The following is a 27146-nucleotide window of genomic DNA, read 5'->3' on the forward strand; positions in this document are numbered from 1 at the left end:
TTTCGACACAATGATTTTAGACAAATATATCTTAAGTAGAACTTTTGTCTTTTTCCTCAGATAACATTTTCTGCATCATATCTCAAAATGAGATGATTCCATTCATAGTAATTCTGTAGTATTTATTTTCAGACTCCTTAAATATAATTTAATCTTTTATTACAAAGAAATATCTGCACTGGCAATTAGACAGTATTAGCCAAAAACAAATTTACAAAAAACACAAATCTTAAAAAGGAATTAACAACCATCACTGCAAATAAAATTTTGGGCAGAAATGTTCATGAATGAGGCTGGAATTTCACAGAATGAGTTTCTCATGTCAATCTCCTGGAAGTTACAAGAGAACAAATTAAATCCACTTCAGGTAAGATATAAAATTAAGTATTTTTCTAGGTTTGGAAACATGATTACAGTAATACAATTACTCGGTTAGCAACCCAGTAACATGTAATGCTACCAATAAATATTATTACATTAATGATAATTTAATCTTGGTCGTGGGATAAAATGCAAATAAATAAAATGACATAAAACAAAAGATGTTGTCACTATCCCTCTATACTCATTATGAGGGGGATTCAAATCTACTGAAGAAATAACAGCAGAATCTAAAGCAGAAATCGACAATAATCAAGCATTATTGACTTTCCAGACGATATCATTCCTCACATTTCCACAGATGTTTTCGGATAAATTGTTGTTCAATTCATCAAACAACACACAATCCAAATATGCAGTCTTAAAACATGCATATTTGATCAATCCCTACCACTGTCTCACACTGGGTTGTGCCTTAGTGCTTAACAAAAGTTGCGTACACATTTATTTTTGCTCACATAAATTATTCATGTGCCAACTAACATTTTATTGCAAAGTGCACAAAAATAGCTGCAATAAAATTCTAACTTTTCATTGGCTAAAATAAAAACGTGAGTAAGACGTTTAAAGTTGCATCGATCGTTGCATGCACAGAAGCAAGTGGATTGAATCTTAAGCATTTAGAAGCTCTGACATGACATTCTGATGGATTTTTTTTTAAAAAGCAACAAGCCTTAAAAAAAAAAGGTTCTAACTCCAGGGGGCGCTTAACTAACCACAAGGGTCACACCAAAGAGTTATTTTACCAGTTGTATATTTTGAGTAAAGAATAAAACCATACTTTAACACTTTAACAATTCATTTCTCTTGTATGATCATCATCATCATCTGGCAGGAATTTTGCTTTTAGATGATTTATGAGACCTGCAAATAAAATAGTCATACATTCTGTCGATGTGCTATTTATGGGTGGAATTACGTAGAGTGAAATGAAGTTTTTAGAAACCACTGCTTTAACCGTAGCAATGGTTCCCAGTCCAGCCTTCTGCACCATCTTCTCAGTTGGAGTCTTCACCTTCAGATTCTGCAGATGAAGATGTTCATCTTATGAATGTGCAACTAAACAAGAGTTGTGAATGGAATCATTACATTTTGACCAGACGTGTCTCTGTGTACGTGTCTGTGTGTGAGAGAGCAGCATCAATTCCACGTCAAGTTTGCATCAGCAATTTCGAGATTTATTTAATGTCATAGCAGCAGGTTGTAATGTAAAGTCACAAAAACATACACACTTGTAAGACCATCAATGAAGGAAACAGAGTTTGCACAACACTTTTTTCCCCAGTCACGGCGATGCTTCCTATTCATTTGCAACCCTTAACTTTCATAACAATGTGGAAGAAGATCCCCAGGGTTAAGTAAAGTCGATGGGAAGCTATCACTTAAAACGCACCTGAAGTCCAACCCCGACAGTTACAGCTACACAAAAACACTACAGCTCCTACTATGGTAAAAATGTGTATTGCAATGTCAGGTTCATCACGTCTCCATAACCAGCTGTTCTGTGTACAGCAAATGACATGACATGGCACTTATGTAAAGACAGTCGTCCTGTTGTCGCTCAGCTAATTCCAAGGCTGCAGGAAAACTGACCAGAGCAAAAATGTGACTACAATCCTCCAGTAAGTGAATTCAGACATCTGACACATACTTTGAGTGATTTCATAGAAAGGAAGACTGTGAAGTAGTCTGTTGAAGATGAGGTGAAATTTGACATGATAGAAAGTAGAAATGTGACAGAATGAAGCCTCAGTCGCTGCATGTGTTTCCTCTTTTGCCTTTAATGTTGCACAGTATGTCAAAATGACTTTAAGGAAACGTTAACTGTACTTAAACGTGTAAAAATAAGACATACTTGACAAGAAAGTGTTGAGTATGTGTGTTGGTCTGTCACAGCATACCGTACTTCACATTGGTCAGATCGTCCAGAGCAGCGTGAGCTGAACCGCCCTGGTGAGTGGATTCTGTTTCCTGTCTGTAATAATCAGATATAACACACTTGTCACAAACACTCTGGTTTTTTTTTTTACACAATCACCTGTTTGTATAAGTTCTCACTGGGGGGCAACTTCTTAATCTGATATGAATAAATATTGGCATATAAAAATACAGCACGCATACCTACAGTATGTCCTGCTGCTCTTCCCTGGTAAAAGGTGTTCCGTACAACTACATACTGATGTACATATATACACAATGATATTTCATAGCGTCTCCTAATTTGCATATTTTTCATTACAATGCATTAATATATTTGAGTGATGATCGTATTGGTGGATAAATACAAATGTTTTAATTTTACCCATTTCACTTCAGAGTATTGTTTTATTAGAGCACAGGATTTATTGGTATACATACAAAGATAGGTATATACAACTCATGACTTGCATCATGATAGTTTTACATTTAACTTGCCTGTGTTGGACAGATTTTGATCAATCGAAACTTGAAATGAGGACATAGTACAGAGAGGGTTGACTCTTGGTGAGCTGCTGCAGGGTTTTACAATTTTAGGCACCGCAAAATCTGCGGTGATTGAACATTTCACGGCTGAAATCAGTACATTCAGTGGAAAATAAAATACAGTAATACAGTACAAACAGCAAAAGGGGCCATTTGGCTTCTTAATTCATGTTACAGATCAAGGAGGAGTCATTTCTTTGCCATACCCCCCATGAAAAAACCAAAAAAACACCCCAAAAACTTTGCACTTCTCATGCTTCCTTGTCAGATTCACCTCAGAAGTGGACCACAGGTTGCAAAATCCACACCCATCCCCCTCATTCATATTACATTATTGCAATTCCAATACTATCCAAATTATTTAAAGAACATAAAAAATAAAGGCAAGTTTAACAGGTGCACTAAAAGACTATTTCATGCAATGTTCTGATTTTTGTCATGTATACAAAGGCATTGTGTCACATAGGCTTGGTGTCACTGAGCATTGCACACCTCAGGGTTAATGAATTAGAATTTGATGGACTCTTTCTTGACATTGATCGTTCGCGGACAAATAATAAAAGCAACGATAACACAAACGGAAGGGGAAAAAAATAAAGAACCTGTTGTGTTTGCTGACACCAGTGGAGAAGAATGGGCAACACCAGCATTCCATTATAATAACATGATTCAAAGCTAGCCATGTGATTGGATTACATGTCAGAATGATTAGTATACAGGTGTGTCAAGTGTCTAAGGTGCACAACTGCCTCCAGTAAGCGTACGTGACAATTCATAAAGTTCACATTTGTAATTATTTCTTGATTCCTTTTTCCTCTTTTTTTATCTCTTCAGCAAAGAGATGAAATAAAAAAGTATATTGCTTCAAAAAACTTATTTTCTTTTCTACTATTGTGAAACATTTCATTCACCGCTTTTTCGGGTTTTGTCTAGCTAGACAGAGCATTACATAATCGGTCAAAGATACATACAGAAAGATGCTGTGGATCCGAGAGATTAAACGATGGGATGTGACAGTGGCTAATTCCTGGAGACTGTCTCTCTGACTGTCTGTCTGTCCATCTGGGCCAACCGTCCATCTGACAGCAGGTGGCACAATGCAAGCTCTGATGTATTGCCAAAGTGAAGGGGGGGTGGGGGGGCGAGAGGTCAGTCTGTCACAGTAACTATAGTCAGTCTAAGGGGCGTGGCCTCAGTGGGCTCCAGCTCAGTGACTGAGGATCTGCACACCTTGCTGCACATGCTCTCCATCCGTCCCTCCCACCTGCCACCGTTAGTCAGTGAGCAATTTGAAAACGCAGAGGGGCTCCTCATTTGCTCTTTCCAGACGTACTGGAGCCCCCCGCCCCGCCCTCAATTTTGTCTGCAATTTCCGAAGTGTCTAACTTCTCTGAGCCGTCCCCTTTCTCTGACCTTTCCTTCTCGGACCTCTCCTCCCCTTCCACCAGCTCGGACCTCTCTGACCTGGCGTCCGCGTCCCCCTCCGACTTCTCCTTCCTCTCCGAGTGGTCCATGGAGGAGGTGCCTGGCTTGTCCCACTTGCCCATGGCTTCATGCTCAGCGATACAGGTGGTGATATTTGAAGTCCAGGCCTTCAGGTCCTCCTTCAAAGACACATAAAGCAACAATTGAACCTTCTTGTTGTACCCTTCTTCTTCTATTTTTTCCACATCAGCAATTTGTGCTTTGAAATGCGTTCTCACTACCTTTATTCTGATTCACTTACTAACGAGATTTTTTCAAATTTAAGTGGTGGATGAAGAGCTGTTATTGTAAAATATCTAATGGAACTGAAATAAGGTCTAAACATGATAAACCATGATAGATCAACCATTAACTGGTGTACTGGCTTAACCCAAAATTGTTGGTTTTTTTATTTATCACACTTAAAAATCTAAAATAATACTCTGGAAAGGAACTAATGAGTACATCTTGAATAGGAATAGTGAATTTTCTAAGTACACTGTGTATTGATACCATGATGAAATGGAGCAGAGGTATAAAGAAAATAGTAGGTATAAAGAAAAAGTATTTATTTTATCTAGAGGAAAGTTGTCTAAGTCAGTCATGCTTTTTGATATTGTTGTTAAAAGCATCTCTGCAAAAACGAAACTTTCATCAAAATGAATAAAAAATACACAATAAATTAGTACATGAGATCTAGAAAGCATATTTGAGTAACCCCTAGGAAACTTTCATCTGAGACAAACCCCAATTACAGAAACATCCTGTAACCAAGGAAACAGAAAATCTAATTTGATTAAAACAAAATACTATGCTTGTAATTTTTATATTAAAATCTGAAATTTAAACGTGAGGGTCAGAAGGTAGGAAATAAACCAATACTATATCAGCCTCTCTACTCTGATTGTGGTGGAGGAATAAAAAAAGACACCGACTGATCACCTGGCAGGTTGCCATGGTGCTCACCGTCCCGAAGAAGAGACCGAGTTGATAAACCTACTCTATAGCCTACATGTGACGACCAGACAGCTTGTTGCTGGTCGTAATGAAGAGAAAAGACCACAGCGGCACCGGATGGGTGGAAGTGACATTTGTGGTTTGCCTCCATGCTGTTTAATGTGTAGAAGCCGAGCAGCTAATTGGCCATCTAGTCTGTAAATTGACATTAGCAGGCGGCTTTGCCCTGGTCAGTGTGTGTTTGGTGGCTTGGTCAAGAATCGAAGATGCGGGACAACAAGTGTGAGACCGTTTTAATGGGGAAGATCAGTTTGATAGAAAACTGAGGGTGTTGATTTATGAAATATTACAATCACAGTCTGCTTGGTCTTGGTTTCTTTGGAGTTGTTGACAGTATAAATACATTAATTTGTTAAATTAATCAGATTTTAAAAAATAGAGGTGTAATCTTTTATATGCAGCACTAGATGATTGACTGATCGATTGATAAGGTCTATATAGCCGGGTTTTTTTAAACAAGACTTATAAATACATAAATGTCTTACCTCATCTTTTGCATGGAAGGCAAAGTTGTCTCCATCGCTCATTCTGTTTCAGGGAAAATCAACAAGGAATTGTCAGTTTCTCCTGCACTGCAGTTTCTTCTATAGCCACAGTATAGGCTAGTAAACCAGTTACAGGTTGGAATTTCTTTACTTAAAATGACTGTAAAGCCCTTACTGAAGAATGAAGACATTTTTCTTCTTCTTGTATCCCATTGACGGATCAAATGAGCAGTCGCTAAGGTCTACCGGAGGCTCTTCGTTGTATGTTGTGTTGTGGTTCCTTGCGTCCTTATAGAAAGTCAGCTTTCCCTCTTTCAGAACACAATATACGTTCACCCACGATTTGCTGCAAAATCAACGTGAAACATGAAGCAGATCCAAACAGATTAATTGAAACTCAGATGGATAATTGCTGTTTGGGTAAGGGGCTTCGAAAGCACTCAAATATCTCTGAATTTGTACCTGTTTGGGCTTCTCTGTTGAGCTTCAAGGTCAGAGTTTGTGACTCTTTTGCGGTAGAGGAAGCCTTCATTATGGGCAGTGTGTGAAGGTGGCTGAGGTGTTGTTGGGGCACCAGTAGCTGGAGCTGATCTGGAACGTCTTGTCTCCTCCGGCTCTTTTGGACGGGGCCTCCTCCTCGGTTTAGGGCGGTCTCGGGCGCGAGGACGACCGTCAAAACGAGTCACGGGTGCTGAGAGGCTGCTAGGAGGCCGGTAAGGTTCTCCTCGTGCCTGAGAAAGCAGAGAAACAATGATATGAATTTAAGAAAAATAGATATTAGCATATACACCTCCAATATGCTGTTTGCTAACTCACATGTGCTGCTTCTCTCTCCTGGACTTGTTCAACAATATCTGCCATGGTGGATCTCTTATCCCTGCAAAGACAACAGAGATTAGTCACCCAAACAAATGTTATTGTTTCACTGCAACTAGCTTAACTTGTGCACATACCCTGAGCGTTTGTCAGAGCCATCCTTAACAGAGCCCTCCAGGTCACTGGAATCCTGCCTCTGCAGCCTCTGCTTGCTGCTCCCCTCCTGCTCACTGGAAGACTGTCTCTCCAGGCGCCTCCGGTACCGCTCCTGACGCACAATCAGCGGCAGCTCGTTCAACCTGGCCTGGATCTCCTGTTCACTGGAGGTCTGTCTACCCAGCTTGTACTCTCTTTCTCGCCTTAGATGGTCCATCTGAGGATCTGAGCGACTCCCACGGGGATCCCTTTGGAGACGGCCATGGAGGAGATCCAGACCCGACTCTTGCCCCATCATGTCTGCCATTGGGATTTCACCAAACTGCTCCCGCTGCATCCTGCTGGCTTCCAGGAGGGGGTTTACAGCCTTGTGGATGTGGTTAATCCTAGGTTGCATGAAGTCAGCTTTCAGGTGCTGCCATGCATATGCCATTTTAGGATCCATTATGCCACCGCTCTGTGCCAGGTATCCAGAACTCCCAAGACTTCCACTGCTGAAATTATTTTGTGCCAGGTAGCCTGAACTACCCATCCCTCCACCGCTCTGATAATTTTGCGCTAGGTATCCAGAACTCACCATATTGGGCTGCTGTGCCAAATATCCAGAACTCCCCATATTGGTTTGTTGTGCCAAATACCCAGAACTCCCCATGTTGGTCTGTTGTGCCAAATACCCAGCACTACCCATATTGGACTGTTGTGCCAAATATCCTGTACTCCCCATATTGGGCTGTTGTGCCAAATATCCTGTACTCCCTAAGTTGGGCTGCTGTCCCAAGTATCCAGAACTTTGTGGTTGGGTCAGATATCCAGAGCTGCTCATATTCTGTTGAGGAAGAAACCCAGGGCTTCCCATGGCTCCAGTGCACGGCTGCTGAGCTAGGTTACCTGAACTTCCCAACCTGCCACTGCTTAAATGGTTTTGCATGCTACCCACACACCCAGTGGTGAGTCCAAAGTACCCAGACGTCTCAGCACTGCTAGGAGTTCGATGGTTTATCCCAAGATAAGGAGAAAGGTCTGCACCACCACTAGAGTCACTTCCACCTTGGTGCATCCCTAGGTAAGAGGTGCCTGCTAATTTTACACTGCATTGCTGCTCCTGTCCAGGGTTGCCTGATCCATTTATAATAGGGTTGTAGCTTGCTAGTGTTGAGGACAATCTCTGGGCTACAGGGGTGGCACCCAGATCTAGACTGGTCTGTAGGGGCTTGGGTTCTAAATGTGCCTGTACCGTCTGCCTCAAGAAAGATGAGGTAGTGCTGGTTGAAGGGACACCGGGTGTCAGACAAGATAATGGGAACATCCGTCGACTGGAGAGTGGTGTTGTCTTTTTCTCCTCCTCTTTTTTCTTCTCAGCCTGAAAAAAAAGTTAACTAGATGACTAATAGCGCGATATGATCCCAATCAAAATTCAGATTGGAGTATGAAAGTCAAATGAGGTGCAGCGAGTAAGGCTGTGTGTCATACGGTAATCGTCATCAGGTATACGGAGGCGAAAAACAAAGGAAATTCGTGGCATATGTCTATGCCTACTAAGCAAACACAGCATCCCGAGGTCACATTTTTTTCCTGCACCAGCATTAAATTGTGACTCCACTGAACTGATTAAAGATTTATCTACAGTCAAGCTTACTGCAGAAAGCTGGCGGAGGGAGCTGAAGCGTTCTTTCCAGGTTACAGCAGCCTTGCGAAAGGCTTCATGGCGACGGATGAGCTGCTCAACCTCGTCTGTTTGGGCAGGGGCCTCTCCTTCCTCTGGGCCCTTGGAAGTGATCAGTGGCTCTTTGGCCTTGAGCCAGGCTTCTGCCTTTACCGTCTCCTGGGCGTACTGGAACCTTTCCTGCTCTGAAGGCAACAGCAGACCAACAATTATTGTTACCTTCAGAAAGTCTTCTTTTTCAGTGCTAGTGTGTACATTACTTTTAGCTAAAACAGAGTAAGGTCCATTCATGATTCATGAAAGTAGGACAAAATGGGATAAAAACATTTATAGTTCAAACATATTTGACATTTAGCATGGTGTCAAAGGCAGTTTCTGAAATTCTGGTCAGATGTCGTCTGATGAATTACTCACTGCGTTGGAGCCTTTCCTGGTGTTTGTCCCATTTTTCAATAAGATCCTTCTGTTTAGTTAGGAGGCTGTCCAGCTTCTCTTTTATCTGTGGTGACAGATTGCACTCATGAGCAGTCACAACAAGACACAGCTACATCTATTCTTTGGATGTTGGTTGTACTGGTTTTGCTAGTCTGACCTCTTCTGATGCAGGGTTGCCCGCTGCTATGAGGATCTTGCCGAGATCCGCACACTGCTGGATGGTCTTGCTGCGGCCATCTATTTTAGCTTTCATTTCTTGATGGTGTTTCATCATGACTTCCAGAGCAATCAAATCTCTATGAAAGAACAGGTCATATTATTTAGAATAGATTAGCAACAAATTGGTGAATCTTATCCTCATTTGTCATTCCCAAAGGACAATGAAACCAAGCAGGCCTGAAAGTCCACCAAGGTCTGGATTCAGATACATTCTACAGAGTCCCCTCATGGTCATATGATCCTGTTCCAAAGAAAATCTGTAGTGAGATTTTAAACACCCAGGAAACACAGGAATATTTCAGAACTGGAGGGTTTTATCCATTAGGAAAGGGCTAAGATTTCTCAGGAATGCTGCCAGAAGCTGGTGTCAGGTTTACATCGATTTGTAGCAGGTCAGAGCAGCACCTATCATTAATGGATCCCTTTGAGACAGCCGTTGTCAGTCAAAGTATGTTAACTGTATTTGGGAAAATAAATTATAATATTTGTTGTACTGAAGTATTTGGATTCTTCTCGTTTGATCTGGATATTGCAAACAGTTGATAGTGTATTTTGCCAATTGTATTGATATACAATGATGCTTCAGCAGGTTTCCTCCCAATTACTCTTTTTTTTTTACTGTGCTGTAAAGATTTACATTGAACATTACTGTCACCTTGTTAAAACTACTCCTACCTACCTTTGCCCCTCCCTCATCACATTCCCACTTCCACAGCATCTATTACCATCCTCTATGTGTCCACTAGATGCCTCTGGACTTTTCCTTCTTTCCCAGAATCAGGCTGCAAACCTGTTTATTTAATGTACATTTCGTAAACCTGTTTATTTAATTTACATTTTGTCTTGTCCCATTTTGTTTTGTCCCTTGAATTCTCAATCTCCCTGTAGATTAGTTACAATACTTTCATCTTTATCTCTGATATTTGACATATGGAGTCCTGGATTAGAAATGAAGGGATATATATGGCAACGGCACGCAACAAAGGATGGATGTGAAATAGAGACACTATAGTCACAAGGTGTTTTACAACCGAAGCACATGAAGTACAGTTACAACATGTCTGCTTGCCAGTAGCAGAGCCCCTCCATTATAATCAATCAAACCAGCCCCAATGATGTGCTGCTTGGTCTAATTGTCCTATGTGGCCGTCCAATAGCCGTACAGTACTATAACTGTTAAAAGTAGAATCAAAACAATATTTTAATTCTTTCTGTGTCCTATCAAGATATAATGAACACCATGATTAGATAAAAACGACATCTAAAGATATCACCATGCACTGAACTTCTTGACTCCTGCTGAGATGCAACTAGTGATTGCCAATTAATCACTTACGTTACAATATTGATGATGACTGATATCTTTGGAGATTGATTTTAATATGACATAAGTAAACCTCCAAAAATGAGGAAATTTCACTTTTTTTTTTCTTGAAGAATGTGAGGAATAATGAAGCACCCTTAGAATATTAGCATGAATTAACTATCAACATTTCAATACACAACATAAATAGATGTTTTTCCATCTTTACTGTCTCCACAGTGCAACACATTGATCAATAATAGCCATGATTACAGTGTAAAATTTGGCCTTCATTTATTACATGAACCTGAATATAAGTTGTCATGTTAAATTAGGTCAAGGTGGAACAGCAGCCAGATTTGACACCTCCCAGTAATAAAGTTCTGTCCACAGGGATAGCACACAACCAACACAACTACAAAGAGTCTAACTGATCACTGGACCACAGGAAGCAGTGACTGAAACCAAGCAAATACTCTAAAGATATGTTTTTATGGACATCACAACCAAAAAATGGAGCTGACATGGCTGAAAAACATCTTACCTGGGCTCATCCCATCCTATTTGTCCCATGATGCCTTCCATCCACATCAGGTTTTCACGCACCACAGAGAAGAACTGCACCTTGTCTGTCACTGACGTAACCTGGACCCGACTGGCCTCACAAGAGCTGAGCAGTTCCTTCCACGCCTCCATCACCTCCTGCTCTTTCACCATGATGGCCTCGGCCTTCTCGCCAGCGTAGATGGTTCTCAACTGGGCAGCGTTCTCCTGCAGCTGCCTCACCTGCACCAAGGACAAAGAAGAGTGAGTTTATTTCTGTGAAACAAATAGATTTATGGAGAATTGCGTCACTTGCCTGTGCAACTAGCAGTTGAAGGGCATGTTCGAAGGAGTGCATGAGTCTCTGCAGGGTGGCCGGATTGGAGATGTTTGCTTGGCACGCCCTCACCTCTGGCAACTGCTTCATCTTCCCTGCAATCTGGGCCAAGACCTACAACACAGGACATCCTTGTCACCAAAGCTTTAAAAATAGAATCTGCACATCATGGCCAGACTGTTTACCTTTGAAGAACACATAAAAGTTCTGTGTGTTTTTGACTGTACCTCTTTGCAGTCGGTGAAGAACTTGTGCAGCTGGTGTGACGCCGCCAGCATCTGTCTGCGGGTCTCCATCAGCTCCAGGAGGTCGGCCCACGACTCGTTCAGTCCGTCCTTCCACTCGGCGATGGTGGCTGCGTCGGAGTGGCCACAGTCGATCATCTCATTGACCATTTTGTTCACCTGCTCCATGCGCTGCTGGCCAATGCTGTTGGTTTCTGTGGCAAACTTGGTGAATTTCTCCTGAAGCACCTGAAACACATGAATACCATTCAGCACCGGGGCCATTGGCAGCCATGGCGGCTAAGTAATATAAAGACCACTAAAATGAATCATGATTTAATATGCTAATATCCAAAGCTGTTTAAATCAATCCACTGGATTTTAAATAAGTTTCTTGAAGACGTTTTGCCTCTCACCCAAGAGGCTTCTTTAGTTCTACAGTTCTGAAGACCTGGATAGCTGAGAACCTACACAGACAAATAAGCTAATACACTTCATAATGTTGGTGCTTTTTATATCTCTTATTCAGTGTCACCCATTGACACATTTATTCCGACAGAGAGTACCTAAATGTCACTATTATTGGTACTTCTATTTTATGCTTTATTGTATTGATGATTTAATGTCTCATTGAAATACGCTGACTGTGTAAGAACATATAGGAACATTATAAGAACATTATAGGAGATTGTGGTATTTGCTTGTGAACTGCTGCAAAGATTAATTTAGAGCACATGTCTTGGGGTGTGTTGGGGTGCGTTGGGCTCGTGGCGCTAGGAAGAGGGACATGGAACGCCTGAACAGACTCATCCACTGGCCGGTCAGAGCCTGGACTCTGTGGAGACAGTCTCTCTGTGGAACACACAGAGAGACTGTCCCATATATACACACTTTACACACTTTCGTGTGTAAAATGTGTATATATGGGAGAAGATGTATAGGTAATTTCCTTTGGGAACAGTAAAGTATCTATCAATCTCTCTAGAACATGAAACCGTATTGACCAACCGTGACTTCCTCCAGGTCTTTGCCCAGATCGGTGGAACTGGCCACCGCCTCCCGCTCTGTGATCCACTTCTCCAGCTCCTCCACATCCTTGTTTAGCTGGTAGAGCCAGTACTGCTGCTCTAGCTTGGTCTTCCTGTGCTCCACCATGTCCTTCAGAGACACATACAACCGGTCTATGTGGCTCTGCTGTTTGGTGAGCTGCTCGCTGGTGAAACCAGAGAGGAAACAGGTGTAACAGATGAAGATGTTATAATATCCAACATGATAGACAGGGCATGAAGTTTTCTGACTCTTCTATTCTTGGTCTTTATGTGTGATGGTGGGTCATGTCACACCTCTCTGGGTGTCCAAGTTCCAGGAGATGCTGGCATTGCTGGGATAGCATGCCCACCGTCTCTGCGTATGTCTCTATGGTTTGTTCCAGAGTCAGGTGGGCCTTCAGCAGCTGCAGGGTGCTCGCTTCATCCTGAATCAGAATAACATCAGGATCTAGATTTCCCATGTTCACTTTAGATTAATGCAAACAAATATCTCTGCAACTACAAGGGGCTGCTCATACCGTGCCTTTTTCCTCATTGGCCAGCTGGAGTTTCTGACCCGACAACCAGGCCTCCACCTTCACCGCCTCGCTGTAGTACTGTTGGGCCTGCAGCGTGGCGTCCAGCATCACCGACCTCCTCTCTGTCTCCAGCTGCAGCACCTCCCACAGCTGGCGCACGTGTCCAGCTCCTTCACGCACGAACTCCACCTCTGGCGTCCTTAGAGACGCGATAATCCCTGCCCGGTCCAGAACCTCCTCAACACGAGCTCGTCGCCCTGTCAGTTCCCTCTGGAGTGTCTGGGGTAACGATTGGAAGGGAGTGCGGTGAGGATACACAACACCTCAGCATCGCCAAATCTCAAGTTCTACCCTTACCTGGTTCTTTTTTGCATGCTGTTGTACACTCTGGAGGTTGTTGCCATAATCCTTACAGGAGGCCAAAGGAAGTCGTTCTTGAATCCACAGCTGTGAGGTTACCAAAGTCAGGTCATCACACTTTCATGATGTATGTCCAAGGAATATAAAGTAGTTTTTAAATCAAATCGCATTGCACCATCATTCCAAACTGATCAAGCAAGTGACTGGTTTTAAATAAAAATCCAAGCTACAATATGCCAAATGAAAACCACTTACTACACTCTTCACTGTCTAAATTCTTCACTGTAGCCTTTAAACTGAAAGTATTCGCTAGCTAGTGCCACATCTGAGGCAGGTGCCCAGGGTTGAATTCTGGAATACACTGTTAGAGAAGACCAACAGGAATTCTGCTCAGTATTGCTGCACCTCCTGTAGAGCTTTCTTTGTTGTGTTCAACTCCTGCGTAGAGTTAAATTGCTGGGATATGCAGAGGTAATCAGTTCTGGGTCTTGCCTAGTGGTGCATTTTAGCTTGGATGCTATGGTGACGACTTCAGGCTAGGGGTTTAAATGATCTGTTTTGGATGTCAGGACTTAAACCACATAAGTTGTATGAATAAGTTTTGTCTTTTTTGGGGGGTTCCTTTCATTGTTCTTACAATTTAAAGCCAGTCGCCCATTTCATCTAGATGCAATGAAGCTTCAGAAATGTTTTAGGACTTGAGAAACAAGATATGTCTTACAAATTAGGTTTGGCAAAATTCTTAATGTACTATTGCTTCGATTGATGTTCACCTTAGTTTAAAACGACGTCTGAAGAGGAGGTAACGATATGATGGAGGACTCAGAGAGTAGAAGTGATTACCCACCATCTCGTCCTCCAGGTCCTGGGCGACCTGGTGCATCTCTTTGGAAGCCAGTAGGATGCGGCGTCTCTCCTTCAGGGGTTCGATGAGGCGGACGATTCGGGTCTCCACGCCCGGCTGGTTGCTGCTCTCCGTGTCACCCACCACCAACCCCCGCTGGGATAGGCAGACCCCCTGCAAACTCCCCAACTCGCCCACATCCTTGTAGAAGTCCCCTATCTGAGACTCCATAGCCTGCACCAAATGGAAAGGGGACCGTCACGTCGCAGATATGCACATAATGTAATTCCTAGTATATAAAAAGTCATTGAAAATTTTTATATTATAAAAATTTGACTGTTGACTTGAAACTGGTTAACCTTTAATTTCTAGGATAGCCTATCCCATAAAATCGGAGTGTTGTTGGGGCACCACAGACAATCTGTGGTTGTGTGTTTTGTGCCCATTCGTCTCCAGGTTAAATGCAGTTTAACATCATGAAATTGAATTTCATTGATAGAAAAAAATAATAAATAGAAATGTCTTTAAGTTTTTTCAACAGTTCTTCAGGATTACTACAGAAGACCTACTTGGAATTTCTGGAGCTGCTCATTGAAGGTGGGCAGGTGGTGCGCCTGTTCCAGCTGAGGGGGCTGCTGCTCCAGGTGGGATAGCTGGTGGTCGAGGTCCGAGTAGCTCTTCACCGTCGGCTCCGGCTTGTTGTTCTCGAACAGCTGACGGGCCTTGGCCTTGGTGGTTCTCTCCAGGTCGGACCAGCACTCCCTGATCTCCTCCAGCTTCTGCTGAACCACCGAACGGAGCTCCGGCTTCTCCTGGATCAGCTCCTGACCCTCCTGAGGTGGGGGGGGGGGGACATGTTTGATTGAGTGACATCCTCCTCATCCCTCATACGGTACTTAATGTCAGCTTCTGCTTCAAGACATGGATCTTATAGGATGACTGCCGCTTCACTGATAACTGCACGCATTCTGCATAGAACATTGTAGAACAACATCACAACAGTCCCAGTGGCATTTGAGACCTTAAGAAAAAAGAAAATGTATTTCTCATCTGACTTTTATTCATTGTAGATAGAATATCTTTAACATAATATGAGTTTTCCTCTGGTGTTACACTTTTATATATATATTTTTTACAGAAAGGAGCTGATGATTTCTAATACTGGGGCAGGTTTTTCACGGTCCCTGAGTCGTACTGCAAGGGTCAAACTATCCTGGGACGATTGCTTTGAGGTGGATTAAAGGTACACAGAGAATAAAATTCCACAGCACTTAAAGGGAGCAGCTAAATCCTATTTCGTCCCCTAAACAAAAGTTTAAACCAACGTGGGAGCCCCCCTGCCTGCACAGAGGCAGGTGTATGGAGCAAAGTTTGGCCTTAGGCTGACCTAAAAATCAAATATGGCAAGCCTAATGAAGCAGCGTTGTGTCCTGTGCTCTTCTGCCCCTCTTCCGTGCTCTAAATCTTCGGCTTTGTTCATGACGTGATCTGGAAGAGGAGATGTGGCGAGATCAAAACTTACAGCAGCTTCCTTTGTGTGAATAAATCCCTTTCCTGAAATAGATTATTAATGGTCTCCTTCCCAAGACGTCGGGAAATAGGAGGTGTTTTCCTTCTCTGAGGAGATTTGGGATATATTTTGTAGCGATGGCTGATAATATTCCTCTGTTATTTACCGCTGTATTTATTATTTACTGTAACAAGAATGCATATGGCGGACTTAATCTTCTGGATTCCACCACCTCCATCTTTCACGGCGAGCTGGACCTCCTGTATATCCTGTGGCTTTCATAATGCAGTGCAGCATTTCTCCTCTTGGCACAGGCTCTCTGCTTAACTGCTGTTAGTGCTCACTCTCTCACATTCCTCTCTCGCCTCCATCCTTTCCTCGGCCTTGCTCTCCATCCCATAATGCAGAGCCAGCAGTAAGCGGGTCTCTCTCTCTCTCTCTCTCTCTCTCTCTCTCTCTCTCTCTCTCTCTCTCTCTCTCTCTCTCTCTCTCTCTCTCTCTCTCTCGCTCTCTCTCTCTCTCTCTCTCTCTCTCTCTCTCTCTCTCTCTCTCTCTCTCTCTCTCTCTCTGTCTTGGCTTTACTGACACACAGAGTGAAGCAAGGGGAGAGGAAACCAGAGAGGGGGTGGAGAGGAGAGAGGATAGAGGCCGAGTAAAAAAAGAAAGGAAGCAAGAGGAGGAGGAGGAATCAAAGGTTTATGGAACAGGACTGAGGCTGCGGCTACAGTCGGATGCCAAAGGCTTTCATGGAGTTTTTTTAAAAATGTTTTCGACAGCTGACATGCAGCGATGTCGTAATGGCCACCACCTATGAATCACGCCATTGTGGCGGGACTGTGTTGCCAAATTCTGCAGGCTTTCCTGTAATGCTGATGCAGCATAATGGAATAGTGGGTGGGATTAGAGAGTGTGTTTTACACTACAACCAGAAACAACAATGCATCCACACCTACAGCACATGAATGCAACACAAAGCAGCAGCTGCAGGACACCAACAGCGAAACGTCCACCAAAACGGCTGTGCCAGGAGCACAGATCAGGATTTTAAAAAAGCACTTCCTGGTTTCATGTCATGTTGTTCCCTTAGCGTGACCCAAAATGCAACACAAATAGTTTACAAGCTTCAAATGGATGTGAAATTTACAATTATGGATTTTGCTCAACTTTGAGCAGCATTTTTATATTTTTACATATAAAGATGGATTCAAAGTATTCTAATGTAATCTTTTAAACTATACTGTGATCAGTGATGCATTTGCGGTCTCCAATCCCATGAGAATTTCCAGAAACTTGACCATTAAATGTATTTAAAGTTTTAATTATTATTTAGTTTATTATGCAGTTTTATGCTATGAAACCAGTTCAATGAAATTTAGACTGCACAACAGAAAATAATTAAGATGTACAGATGAAGATGATATAAAACAACAAACAGGGCAATAAATACAACTCAAACAAACAAAATACAGAGAACTTTGAAAATACTGAGTTTAAGTGAAAAAAAAAGAGTAATCTGAGGGTGAAATAAACAAGTCGAAGCTTGTTCGTCGTTGCTTGTTCACATTTAATCTTGTAAAATCACAGTTTAGATGTTCTATATGCTGAAAATCAGCAGCTGTTGGAGATTTTTCAACCATTTCCATAAATGAAGGAATGTAAATCTCAGAAAACAGCAGACAGCAAAGTGAATCCTAGTTAACATCTCCTGAACTTGCAGCTGCAGGTCTCTCATTACTCATGCAAACTGTTGTGTTTGCATGATGCTGTTTTATAGCAGGAGCCTGATGCGTCTGGACCGGATCCATTACTACCAGTGTTTCCACGAGTGCAGATGATTTCACAGCTATAACACAACACGAACAACGTTGCTGCCTCATGCATCGCTAGCAAATAAAATTTAGGAATAAAGATCGTAACTTGACAATGAAGCTCAGGCATGCTTGATGCTAACACTGTCAGCTACAAAATTAAAACAGCTGATATTATGGTTTCATAAAGTCCACTCCGTTCTAACACGTGTCTCTCAAACTGAGCGTGATTAAGGGTTACAACACTTGTTCACAGTTGGAATTTCTTCCTGGCACAATTAAAGACAAGATGAAAATAGATGAGGAAATAAAACTGATTCCAAGCTAAGACCATATTGATTAGGACAGTAATTGGCAGTAATCTAATAGTACAGATGTTCTGATTCAATTGAATGTCCTATTGTACGTAGGTGATTTATTGTCTAGTAGACCTGCATGACTTGTTTTTTTTCCTACAACTGATTTTACGTTGGTTTGGAAGAGTCAAAAAGCACAACACAGAGTTTTAACTGCTGTGAAAAGGCGACAGACACAAAAGTTACGGAACTATTGATCAAAGCTGACAACGTTTTGAAAACATTGAGTATTACAAAACAGGACACACTTGGAAATGTATTTACCTACACCCTTAAGGCTTTAGTGGCATCGCTAGTGTTCTTAATGGTAATAAAACACCTTTTACAATTATCAAGATGTAGCACGAAAACATCACATTGATCTTACATCACAAATAATCTGGGACTTCATTGCATCTTGTTAAAATAACACGAGAAAGGAAGTGACACAGAGACACAGCATCCGCTTTAACACGACAAAGTATTTTAAAAGACCTGCTGTTGAACTTAATTTGATGCCCTATGTCAAAGGATTTACATATGGATTTGGAGGTCTGTGTTTGCTTTTTTGTACGTATTTTGGTACGTTTTCGGAGAGATTACCAATATGGGCTACACAGACGATGCATAAATGTCCCAAATTACATGTTTGTCCTTTTCAGCCATCATATAAAGGTTTATTCCAGCAGACATTTTGCCTTGTCTTAGCAAAAGCTAAAGATTTAAGCATTATAGCGTGACAGTGAGCCAGTTTGGACAAAAATAGGAGCGTGAAACTGAAGCAGCTATGTGGAATTCCTCCATCATTACTAATGTTTTTTAGAGTCTCAAATGTCCCAGGAATGGGTGGAGCAAAGACTAAGTTTCCAGGATCATTATTATTTCCATTATTTAAATTTTTTTTAAAGGAATTTTTTGTTCTTGAATTCCTAATTTTTCAGTAATTTTGGAACATTTAAATGATAGTGTTCTAGGATGAACAATACACTCAGAGATGTGCCGAAGTGAACTCGTCAAATTCTTTTGCCACTGTCAATCATCTACAACAAATCTAAAATTGTTTAAATGAATCCACTGAAAGTTCCTTGAAGACATTTCGCCTCTCTTCAAGAGGCTTCTTCAAAGGTCTTCAAGGAACTTTGTTAAAGTCTAGTGGATTTGATTTAAACAACTTGGATAACCATGACCTGGATGAATGAGAACCTACAAAGAATTCTTCAAAGATGAAGATAATTCAAATTATTTTAAATTTAGAATTATAGCCTCAGCTAAATTAATTCAAGTGTTTGGGGTCCAATATGACAGTGATGACAGCTGGACAGAACCGGGTTTACCAGGAAGTGACCCTGAGCCCGTGGGGAGGCATTCTGTCTCTATGGAGGGGGGTGGGGGGCAGCCATGGGGGTTGGGGTGTGGGGATGCTTTATGAGTAAGGGCCGGGAGAACAGAGGTGAGGCCCTGAGACAGGAAGCTTTCCAAAAGAACGCAGAGTTCTCAGATGGTGGCAGGACGCGGCGTCATCTTTTCTCTCCGTCTCCAAGGTGACGGCAGAGAGAGGCGCGAGGGAAAGTTTCCGTGTTGGAGAACGTTTTGAAATGATCTGCGTGACCGCATGTAGCGGATCACACGGCGGGAAAGTTTGGGAAAAACGGAACGGAAGTCACGACCCCTCCCCCACGGAGCAGCCATCTTCTGCTCTCTGTCAACGCTTTCGGTTGATTTATCCGCTATTTGGTATGAAAGGTTACACAAATACGCTGATGATTCAGAAGTCAGGCCAGATCCGGTTTCAGTCCGTTTTCAGTTCCAGCTCAGATGACATTGGAGGTGGAGGACCGCTCTATAACGTCTCTATAACCTCGCTATAACATCTCTATGTCAAGTCTGTTTTCAATATGATTAAATTTGATGTCAGCAGTGTTAGAATTCAATTTTACATGAACTGCATATGATTCTAAGTCAGACAGTGTCACGTTGGTGAAGGGTACTGTAACGACCACATGACTGACATGCCGAGGAGCCAATCGGTGTGGACCTTGCTTGTTGTTCCCTCCCCCTTACGTTACGTTTCCTGTCTGTGTTCCTGCTGTAAACCAGGATGTGATATAAATTCTACGTGACGTAATTAAGCTGATAAAAATATATTATAGTAATATTTATGTATATATAATAAATGCAATTAAATTCCTTCAGTTTTGCAATTAGATTGGAATTTTAATAACGGGCACACTAAGTTGACTTTAAATGCAGACAATATCTGGTTGTTTGCTTTATTTTTATTTAAATTCTACCTGTGCCCAAACATAATATTCCTAAACTGATGTTGTTGTTGTTGTTGTGATGTGCAACAACAATAAAATCAAATTAGCTTCACATTCTTCCAGAGCTACGAGTAAATACTTATATTTATGTCTAATGCAGCAGCTATTTTCCTGATTGTTTGAATTCTCTCGCTCTGTAAATTATCGGGTATCAGAAACGATTTTTTTAAATGTCGAAAAAGCAGAAGGCGGAGCTACAAACTGCTTCTTTAAAAAGCTAGAAGCTGCACACAATTACTGACAGACCCAGTAGGGTCCAGACTACATCAGGATGAACCTTCATGTGTTTCACACATGGGTAACCAGGATGGGTCAGGATGATTTATTATCAGGGTTTTCATCTTCAAGGTCCACATTTATAATTAGTTACACTGCTGTTATGAATATTTAATAATACAGTATATACTGTAACAAATAATGTGTAAAAATCCATACAGTCTAACAAATGTCTTAATGTATTCCATAAAAAATGAATAATTGAAAATGTCGACATAGCCTCTCAGGATATTATGAGGGATGTAAATATATTTAAGGAGGTTAAAACCTGATCAGCCTCACCCCTACTGTGATAAACTCTGATATTCAGCTTTTTAGGAGCCACTTGTGGTGTATTTATGATATTATTTATGTACTGAGAAGCCATTTGTGTCTAGATTTCATATAAAAGTAAAAACTTTGACCAATGACATGCATGATGGGATAGCAGTAATCTGTTCATCAACCTAATGGTTAAAAATGGTTAAAAATACTTATGAAATGGTTAAAAATACTTATGAAAGAAAACAATATGGGGGGAAGGGAGGAACTCCTGCTGCAAAATGTTGTCTCTTTGACATTTTGATCATGTTCATACGTTGCTTGGAGGGGCTTGAATTCTAAAGAGCACTTCCTGGTTTTCCTCCGACAGATTTTATTGGTCGGAATCAATTAACACCTAAAGCCGGAAATTGATATTTATTTCAAAGAATGAGCAAATCTAAACACGTTGCAGTGATCTTTTGCTCGTGTTAGAGCTGAAAATGACTTCCTCTTTTTTTCCTGATAGCAGTAATATATTAATGACTTAAATGGCCGTAGATGCAACGTGCATCCCATCGGTTCATTTGCATCTCAAGAGCTCCGCCGAGGCAGAGGGCATGTAGAACATTCCGTGTTGATGGGATGATGAACCGTCAGCACAGCAAAGCATGATGGGAAAGGTGGGCCAAAAAACACGAACCTGAGAATGTTTTCATGACGCTAACGGATCTCAGATCAGCTGTGTGTTACTATAACGCCCGTATGCTCGTTCCAGAGGCGTCCTCTGTGTGATTCATTCTAACCTCTGTGACTGAGCGATGAAATTCAGATGATCTGTGTAAAAACCCACAACAACAACAAAAAAACAAACAAAAAAACCCCCAACAACATCCATGAGGATCACACCACCTGTGAATCTGAAAACAACACTTGAGCAAAATAACCTTGAGGATGTAATTCAGGATGTCCCCAAGCCGAGTGATGAAATGACAGATGAGTGATGACAACTCTCCCACTCTCACCTCTTTAATTCCTCTTCCACCACACCCACCACCGGCACTATTTCCCACTCATGTGCTCTCTTTAGCATGATACCCTCTCCCCCCCCGACGCACCTGACCTCCACATCCATCCATCCATCCATCCATCCATCCATCCATCCATCGCTGGCCACCTCCACTCACCTGTTCTATCTTGGCCAGCCATTCTTTATTGCGGGCCAGCTCCGCCATAAAGGCCTGGTGCTTCAGCCACTTCCTGTGTAGCTTCTGAGCCTCATCCCTCGCCGTGTCTCGGGCCATCAGCATCTTCTCTTCCACCCGCTGTCCCAATCGCTCAGCTAGGGGAGACAAAAATAGCCACCATCAGGAGCCCAACGCTCACGCCGGCCCGTCTTCTTCTTCTTCTTCTTCTTCCCTTTTCCCCACAGGACGTCCTGCCGGCCTCGACGCGAGAGGCCACCCGCTCTACTCTGCAGGGGCCTGGGGTACCTGTGCTGTCACCACCCCTCCCCAACCCCCCACCAGACACCCTTTTCTGGAGGAAAAAAAAAAAAAAAATCAAGATAAGCACCTCAGCAGCAGTGGCAGCAATGGAAGCACTCAAGCCCTTCCTTTGGGTAGCCCCTGGGTCCTCATACCCTACCCCTCAACGGGTCTTGCGGTCCTGATGCTGCAGTGTCTGCTAGCCAGTCTCAGGGAAAGCAAAAACAACCAGTGAAATAGAGGAAATGCGCCAATGACAACACCGGTAAAGAATGACACACACATCCAAGATTCCCTGCAGGTGGTGGGGATATCTTCAACATCCGAATTTCCGTTACAAATCCATCCCTCAGCGAAGGTGTAGACGTAGCATCGCCGGATGAAGAATCCTTTCAGCCGGGGCGAAGCTGAACCATCCAGCACTTGCCAGTCCCCCGGTCAATCTGTAGTCCTGTCTAATGATGCTGTAGAGAGGAGGAGGAGGAAGAGTTGGAGTGGGAGGAGCAGGCTGAATGGGATGCAGAGGCAGTGCAGAGGAGGCCGGAGAACACAAGCGATCGGCTCCTGTGATGCATCGTTTCCACAGCTGCAGAGATGCACGGCGCGGGCTGGCATCAGAGAGCTCCTGCTCTTCCTCCCCTCAGCTTCCTCTTCCTCGTGTCCCCGACCAGCTGGGCCAGCGGGTGGTGCGGGTGGTGCATGCTGCTGCTGCTGCTGCTGCTGCTGCTGCTGCTGCTGCTGATGCTGCTGATGCTGATGCTGCTGCTGCAGTCCTCACCTCTCAGCTACGCTCCTGCGTGAGCGCGCGTGTGCGTGCGCGCGTCCGTGCGTGCGTGCGTTCGCGTGAGTGTGTGCGTCGGTGTGTGTGTGTGTGTGTGTGTGTGTGTAATCACAATCAGCACTGCAGTGCCGGAGCAGAGAGAGAGAGAGAGGAGAGAGAGAAATGAGGAGAGGAGGAAAGGGGAGGCAGCGTAAAGGAGTGGGGGGGGGAGGAAATAAAGGGAAGGAGGAGGAGGGGGGGGCGCCAGAGGGGGAGAAAAAAAAGATGAAGAAGAGGAGGAGAGGAAGTCAAAAGAAGAAAAGATGGTGATGCTCGGGGGGTTGAGGAACGGAGAGAGGAGGAGAGAGCCTGCGTCATCCTTCAGTGTCACCAGGGACATTTCTCTGCACTAGAAATGACTGCACTCGGAGCGGGAGGAGGATTTGGGAAGGAGGAGGAGGAGGAGGAGGAGGAGGTGTTTGAAAACAGCTGAATGAGAGGGAAAGCTGCACACATGGTCCACGGTGCAGCTCATTTGATTGGGATCACGCTCCCACCGACACACATGTCATCCAAGGAGAGTTAACGCACAACGGACACGTCAAAACGCTTGGAGCTGGAAACAGTTCTGAGTTGACTTGTGATATTTAATCCGCAATCATCACGAAATTCAAAAGAGAATTGATCTCCGCACCGCCCTGATCCTGAACTCTGCGTTACTTTTATTTATCACCTCCATGTTTGCTCGTGTACAGTACTTTTAGTCATTTTTGAAACGGTTCTGATCACACTGCAAACATATTATTTTTAATTGAATATTTTGATAAAATAAATAATAAATAAAAATTATTAACAATATTAAAAAAAAAAACCCCACGAGTAATTATTTGAAGGATATTGATTTTGAAAATACACAATGACTCGATATTTAAATGTATTCACACTTCACACAGAAATTCCAGTAATAACAATGAGTGATTGAAGAATTTGAACATAATATTGCCCAAAAATTTCAATATTCTATGAACTGCAATACACTCTGATGTATTAACTGATCAAATAAAAATATAGGTCTGTATTTTAATCATATTCTCAGCATGAAATGACTGATGTGAACATCTCTAGCCTTTTAAATCAATGACCATTTAGAATCTGTGTTAGGGACTGCTGGTCAAGTTGACTACAGGTTTTGCAGGATCCTCTGATTGTCCATTGGTGACACACAAATAGACGTCCTGAGTCTTCAGCGGTCAGACTCACATCATCTGGATGTTTAACCCACACAGTTCTGTTCAAACATACAGGAATTCATTGCATTCTGATGGATGGTGTGGGTAATGTTGTGCACCAGCTGTGCTGGCGTTCATATGGAATCTATAAAAGGCACTGGTGTGAGTCACTGCTCTGACTATCAACACCTGATTCCAGTCGACCTTGAGATGAAGAGCTCGCTCCTTCATCTTCACTAATAAAATGTAAGAAGCAGTTGTCTTTCATTTTGATATCATATCGGTTCTCCATCCCATCATGATTACAGTGTTCCAGGCCCGCTGACTGGTAGAACACACTCTGACCTCTGTGTGCCGTGACCCTGGGGTGAAACGTGACAGGTAACCCCCCACCCCCACCCCCAGCCTTCTTTCCACCTATGTGAGGTCGTGGTGAAGGTTCATAGGTCCTGAAACTGTAGGATAGCTGGAGAATTGTTAGGGATTCAGTTCTATTTTTCATTTTTGTTTCCCCCAGCTGTGACACATCCATGTGGCGTTGGTGGTATAGTGGTTAGCATAGCTGCCTTCCAAGCAGTTGACCCGGGTTCGATTCCCGGCCAACGCATTTAGTTGTTTTTTTTTTTTTTTTTTTTTTGGGGTGGTTTATCACAAGATTAGCAGTTAGAGCCCTGATGGACGTATCTGTAGGGCAAGAGGTTCTAATCAATCCCCAACATACGGGCTGCAATCTGTTCATCAGACATGGATCAAATGCAGACAACAAAGTTCATTAAGTGCATGTAAATAGTTAAAAGTGTTGCTGAACCTGCAAGAATTCAAGAGAAATGACATCAGCAGTCGTGGGGCAGCTCTGAACTAACACAAGGGTCCACACCCTGAACCACCCAGGTGGTGGAACCTGATGATACCCACAGGATTCCTGGGTATCATCAGGTTTTAGGCTCCAGGTTCTGGACTAAGTCCCAGGTCCCATGGACCAAATCTGAATAACTGCAGGTTAAAATACAGGAAATATGCTGTTTGTGTTTGATACCTTAGGCTCAGGGTATTTGTGGATTTCAGCTTTATTCTGGGGAAGAACTAAGAACTAAAAAAAAATCAGGTCTAGTTCTCTGAGGGAACGTAAATGCAGCTCACTAGCACCACCTGCAGGGCAGAGAGGGGATGGTTCCAACACCTCTCGGTAGTTTTCTTTCTTACTTGGTTTTTATTCCCCTCAAACTGCGTTTTTCTTTTGTGATTGTCTTTATTTTATCTGGTCACTAAACAGTTTGTGTTGTAGTTTCAGCTGCGTAGATGTAATTTTTAAAGGGTTCTTATAAATGACACAAAAAACAAAAAGAGAGACATGACAAGAGAATCTAACAATGTTCCTGAAAATATTCAGTTCTGTCAATTGTGTTCTTGTTTTCTTTTCTATTTTTAGGGGGAGGGGGGTTTCTGGTCCTTCAAGCAACTAAACAACAACAACAACAACAACAACAACAACAACAAATACAGTATTACGAACAACAACAAAAAAAGCACTGGTTAATTTCATAATAAAGGCTCAACAGATTAAAACTTTACATTATTTCTGTTCTGTTGAAATTAAACTTACAGATTTTGTTCATTTAACATTATTATTTTCTTTTTTAATATGTTTCTGTAAAGCTGAGAAATCCACCTTTAGAAACATTCCTGCTCAGGTTCATGTGTGATTTTATTTTATTTTTTTAACCACTAGAGGGAAACCTTTTTCATTAACGTTTCAAAAGGAAATTAACCTTAAAACCAAGATGTCTAAAAAAAACCCAACATCTTTTAAAGTTAAGCCAGATTGATTGTGTTGTCTGTCAGGTGAAGATGTGAATGCATCCCATGATTTTACATCTAAATATAGTTGTAGAAAAATCAAGCTACATTTCTAATAACTTGCTTGGCAGTTTTCTTAATTATACAAATTATTGAAAAAACAAAACAAAAACAGCAACATGTGACAAACTTTGATTGACGTGATTGAAGCCTTTTTAATGGGAGCACTGTATTGTTTATCTGATTAACAAGTCTAAAACTTATTTCAAGCTGCTACTGCTGCATGCACGTTAAAACAAAAGGGGCGCTCATTCCTCCAGTTCATGCCGACAAAGTCAGCCAAAATAACATGTCAGCATGTGATTTAAAGTATTGATAATAGTTGCTGTTATTTGGAATGCAGAGGTCCTTGGAGGAATACCAGAAATGCCTCTTTTTTTTTTTTTCAGCAGGAGGGGCGTCCTCGTGTTTGATTGATAGCAGGTTGACAAGCGTTTCTTATTAGTGTTGTTGGACAGAAGTGACATTTATAGGTCTACAGTCTTCCTCTTTCTTCTGCGACAGTGACAATAAAAGGAGTAGGGTTGGTTTTTGTCCCATTTTAGAGATGTTATAAACCCCTCAGTCTTGAATGCTACATTGGTGGCACAAAAACACCTGAACCATCTTCGTCACAACTTTGTGGGCAGATGTTTGGACTCTTCTCTGTTCTACCAGGTGCTCCCTGATGGACGTCCACCACATCCAATCAGATGTCGTAAACCTATCCGCCTCATTCAGACACAGAACTGCTGCGATGCTTTGTCGCCGTTTGTGCGGTCGGAGGCGCTCGCCTGAAGTGCTGTGGTTGTGTGGGAACCAGCCTACAGACAGTTAACCTTGACCACATGTTCCAGCAGCCCAAATGGACCCTGTAATGATAACCCAGTGTAATGACTGACTCCTTCCATGTAAGGAATGCTCCATGAACATATACTGGGGGTTTTTTTGTGTGTTTTTTTTTAACGTTTTCTTTTTGCCGTTTACAGAAAGTTGTCGAGTTTTGGTCTTTTGTTCTCACCTGCAGCTCAGCGCGCTGAACACACACTTGGTTTGCAGCGATGCCT

At 42.4% G+C, this 27146-nt stretch overlaps 1 protein-coding gene and 1 non-coding gene across 2 annotated transcripts; one reads left to right on the plus strand and one right to left on the minus strand.

Moving 5' to 3' along the window:
* Positions 1–3982: 3982 nt before the first annotated feature.
* On the minus strand, positions 3983–22126 carry sptbn4a (spectrin, beta, non-erythrocytic 4a). The gene is made up of 19 exons (XM_068331676.1): positions 21955–22126; positions 14847–15110; positions 14281–14511; positions 13431–13520; positions 13074–13352; positions 12850–12980; positions 12515–12719; positions 11510–11755; positions 11262–11396; positions 10947–11188; positions 9038–9176; positions 8860–8944; positions 8419–8630; positions 6764–8142; positions 6627–6687; positions 6273–6541; positions 5986–6156; positions 5811–5853; positions 3983–4448 (listed from the first exon to the last, which is right to left on the minus strand). Exons 1-19 carry the CDS (start codon positions 22075–22077, stop codon positions 4155–4157), a joined length of 4599 nt encoding a protein of 1532 aa, XP_068187777.1. The 5' UTR covers positions 22078–22126; the 3' UTR covers positions 3983–4154.
* A 2652-nt stretch (positions 22127–24778) lies between these two features.
* trnag-ucc (transfer RNA glycine (anticodon UCC)) lies at positions 24779–24850 on the plus strand. Its single transcript has one exon. It is a non-coding gene; the product is annotated as a tRNA-Gly (tRNA).
* The last annotated feature ends 2296 nt before the right edge of the window (positions 24851–27146 follow it).

The sequence above is a fragment of the Antennarius striatus genome, chromosome 13 (assembly GCF_040054535.1).
Source record: "Antennarius striatus isolate MH-2024 chromosome 13, ASM4005453v1, whole genome shotgun sequence".
Lineage (NCBI taxonomy): Eukaryota > Metazoa > Chordata > Actinopteri > Lophiiformes > Antennariidae > Antennarius > Antennarius striatus.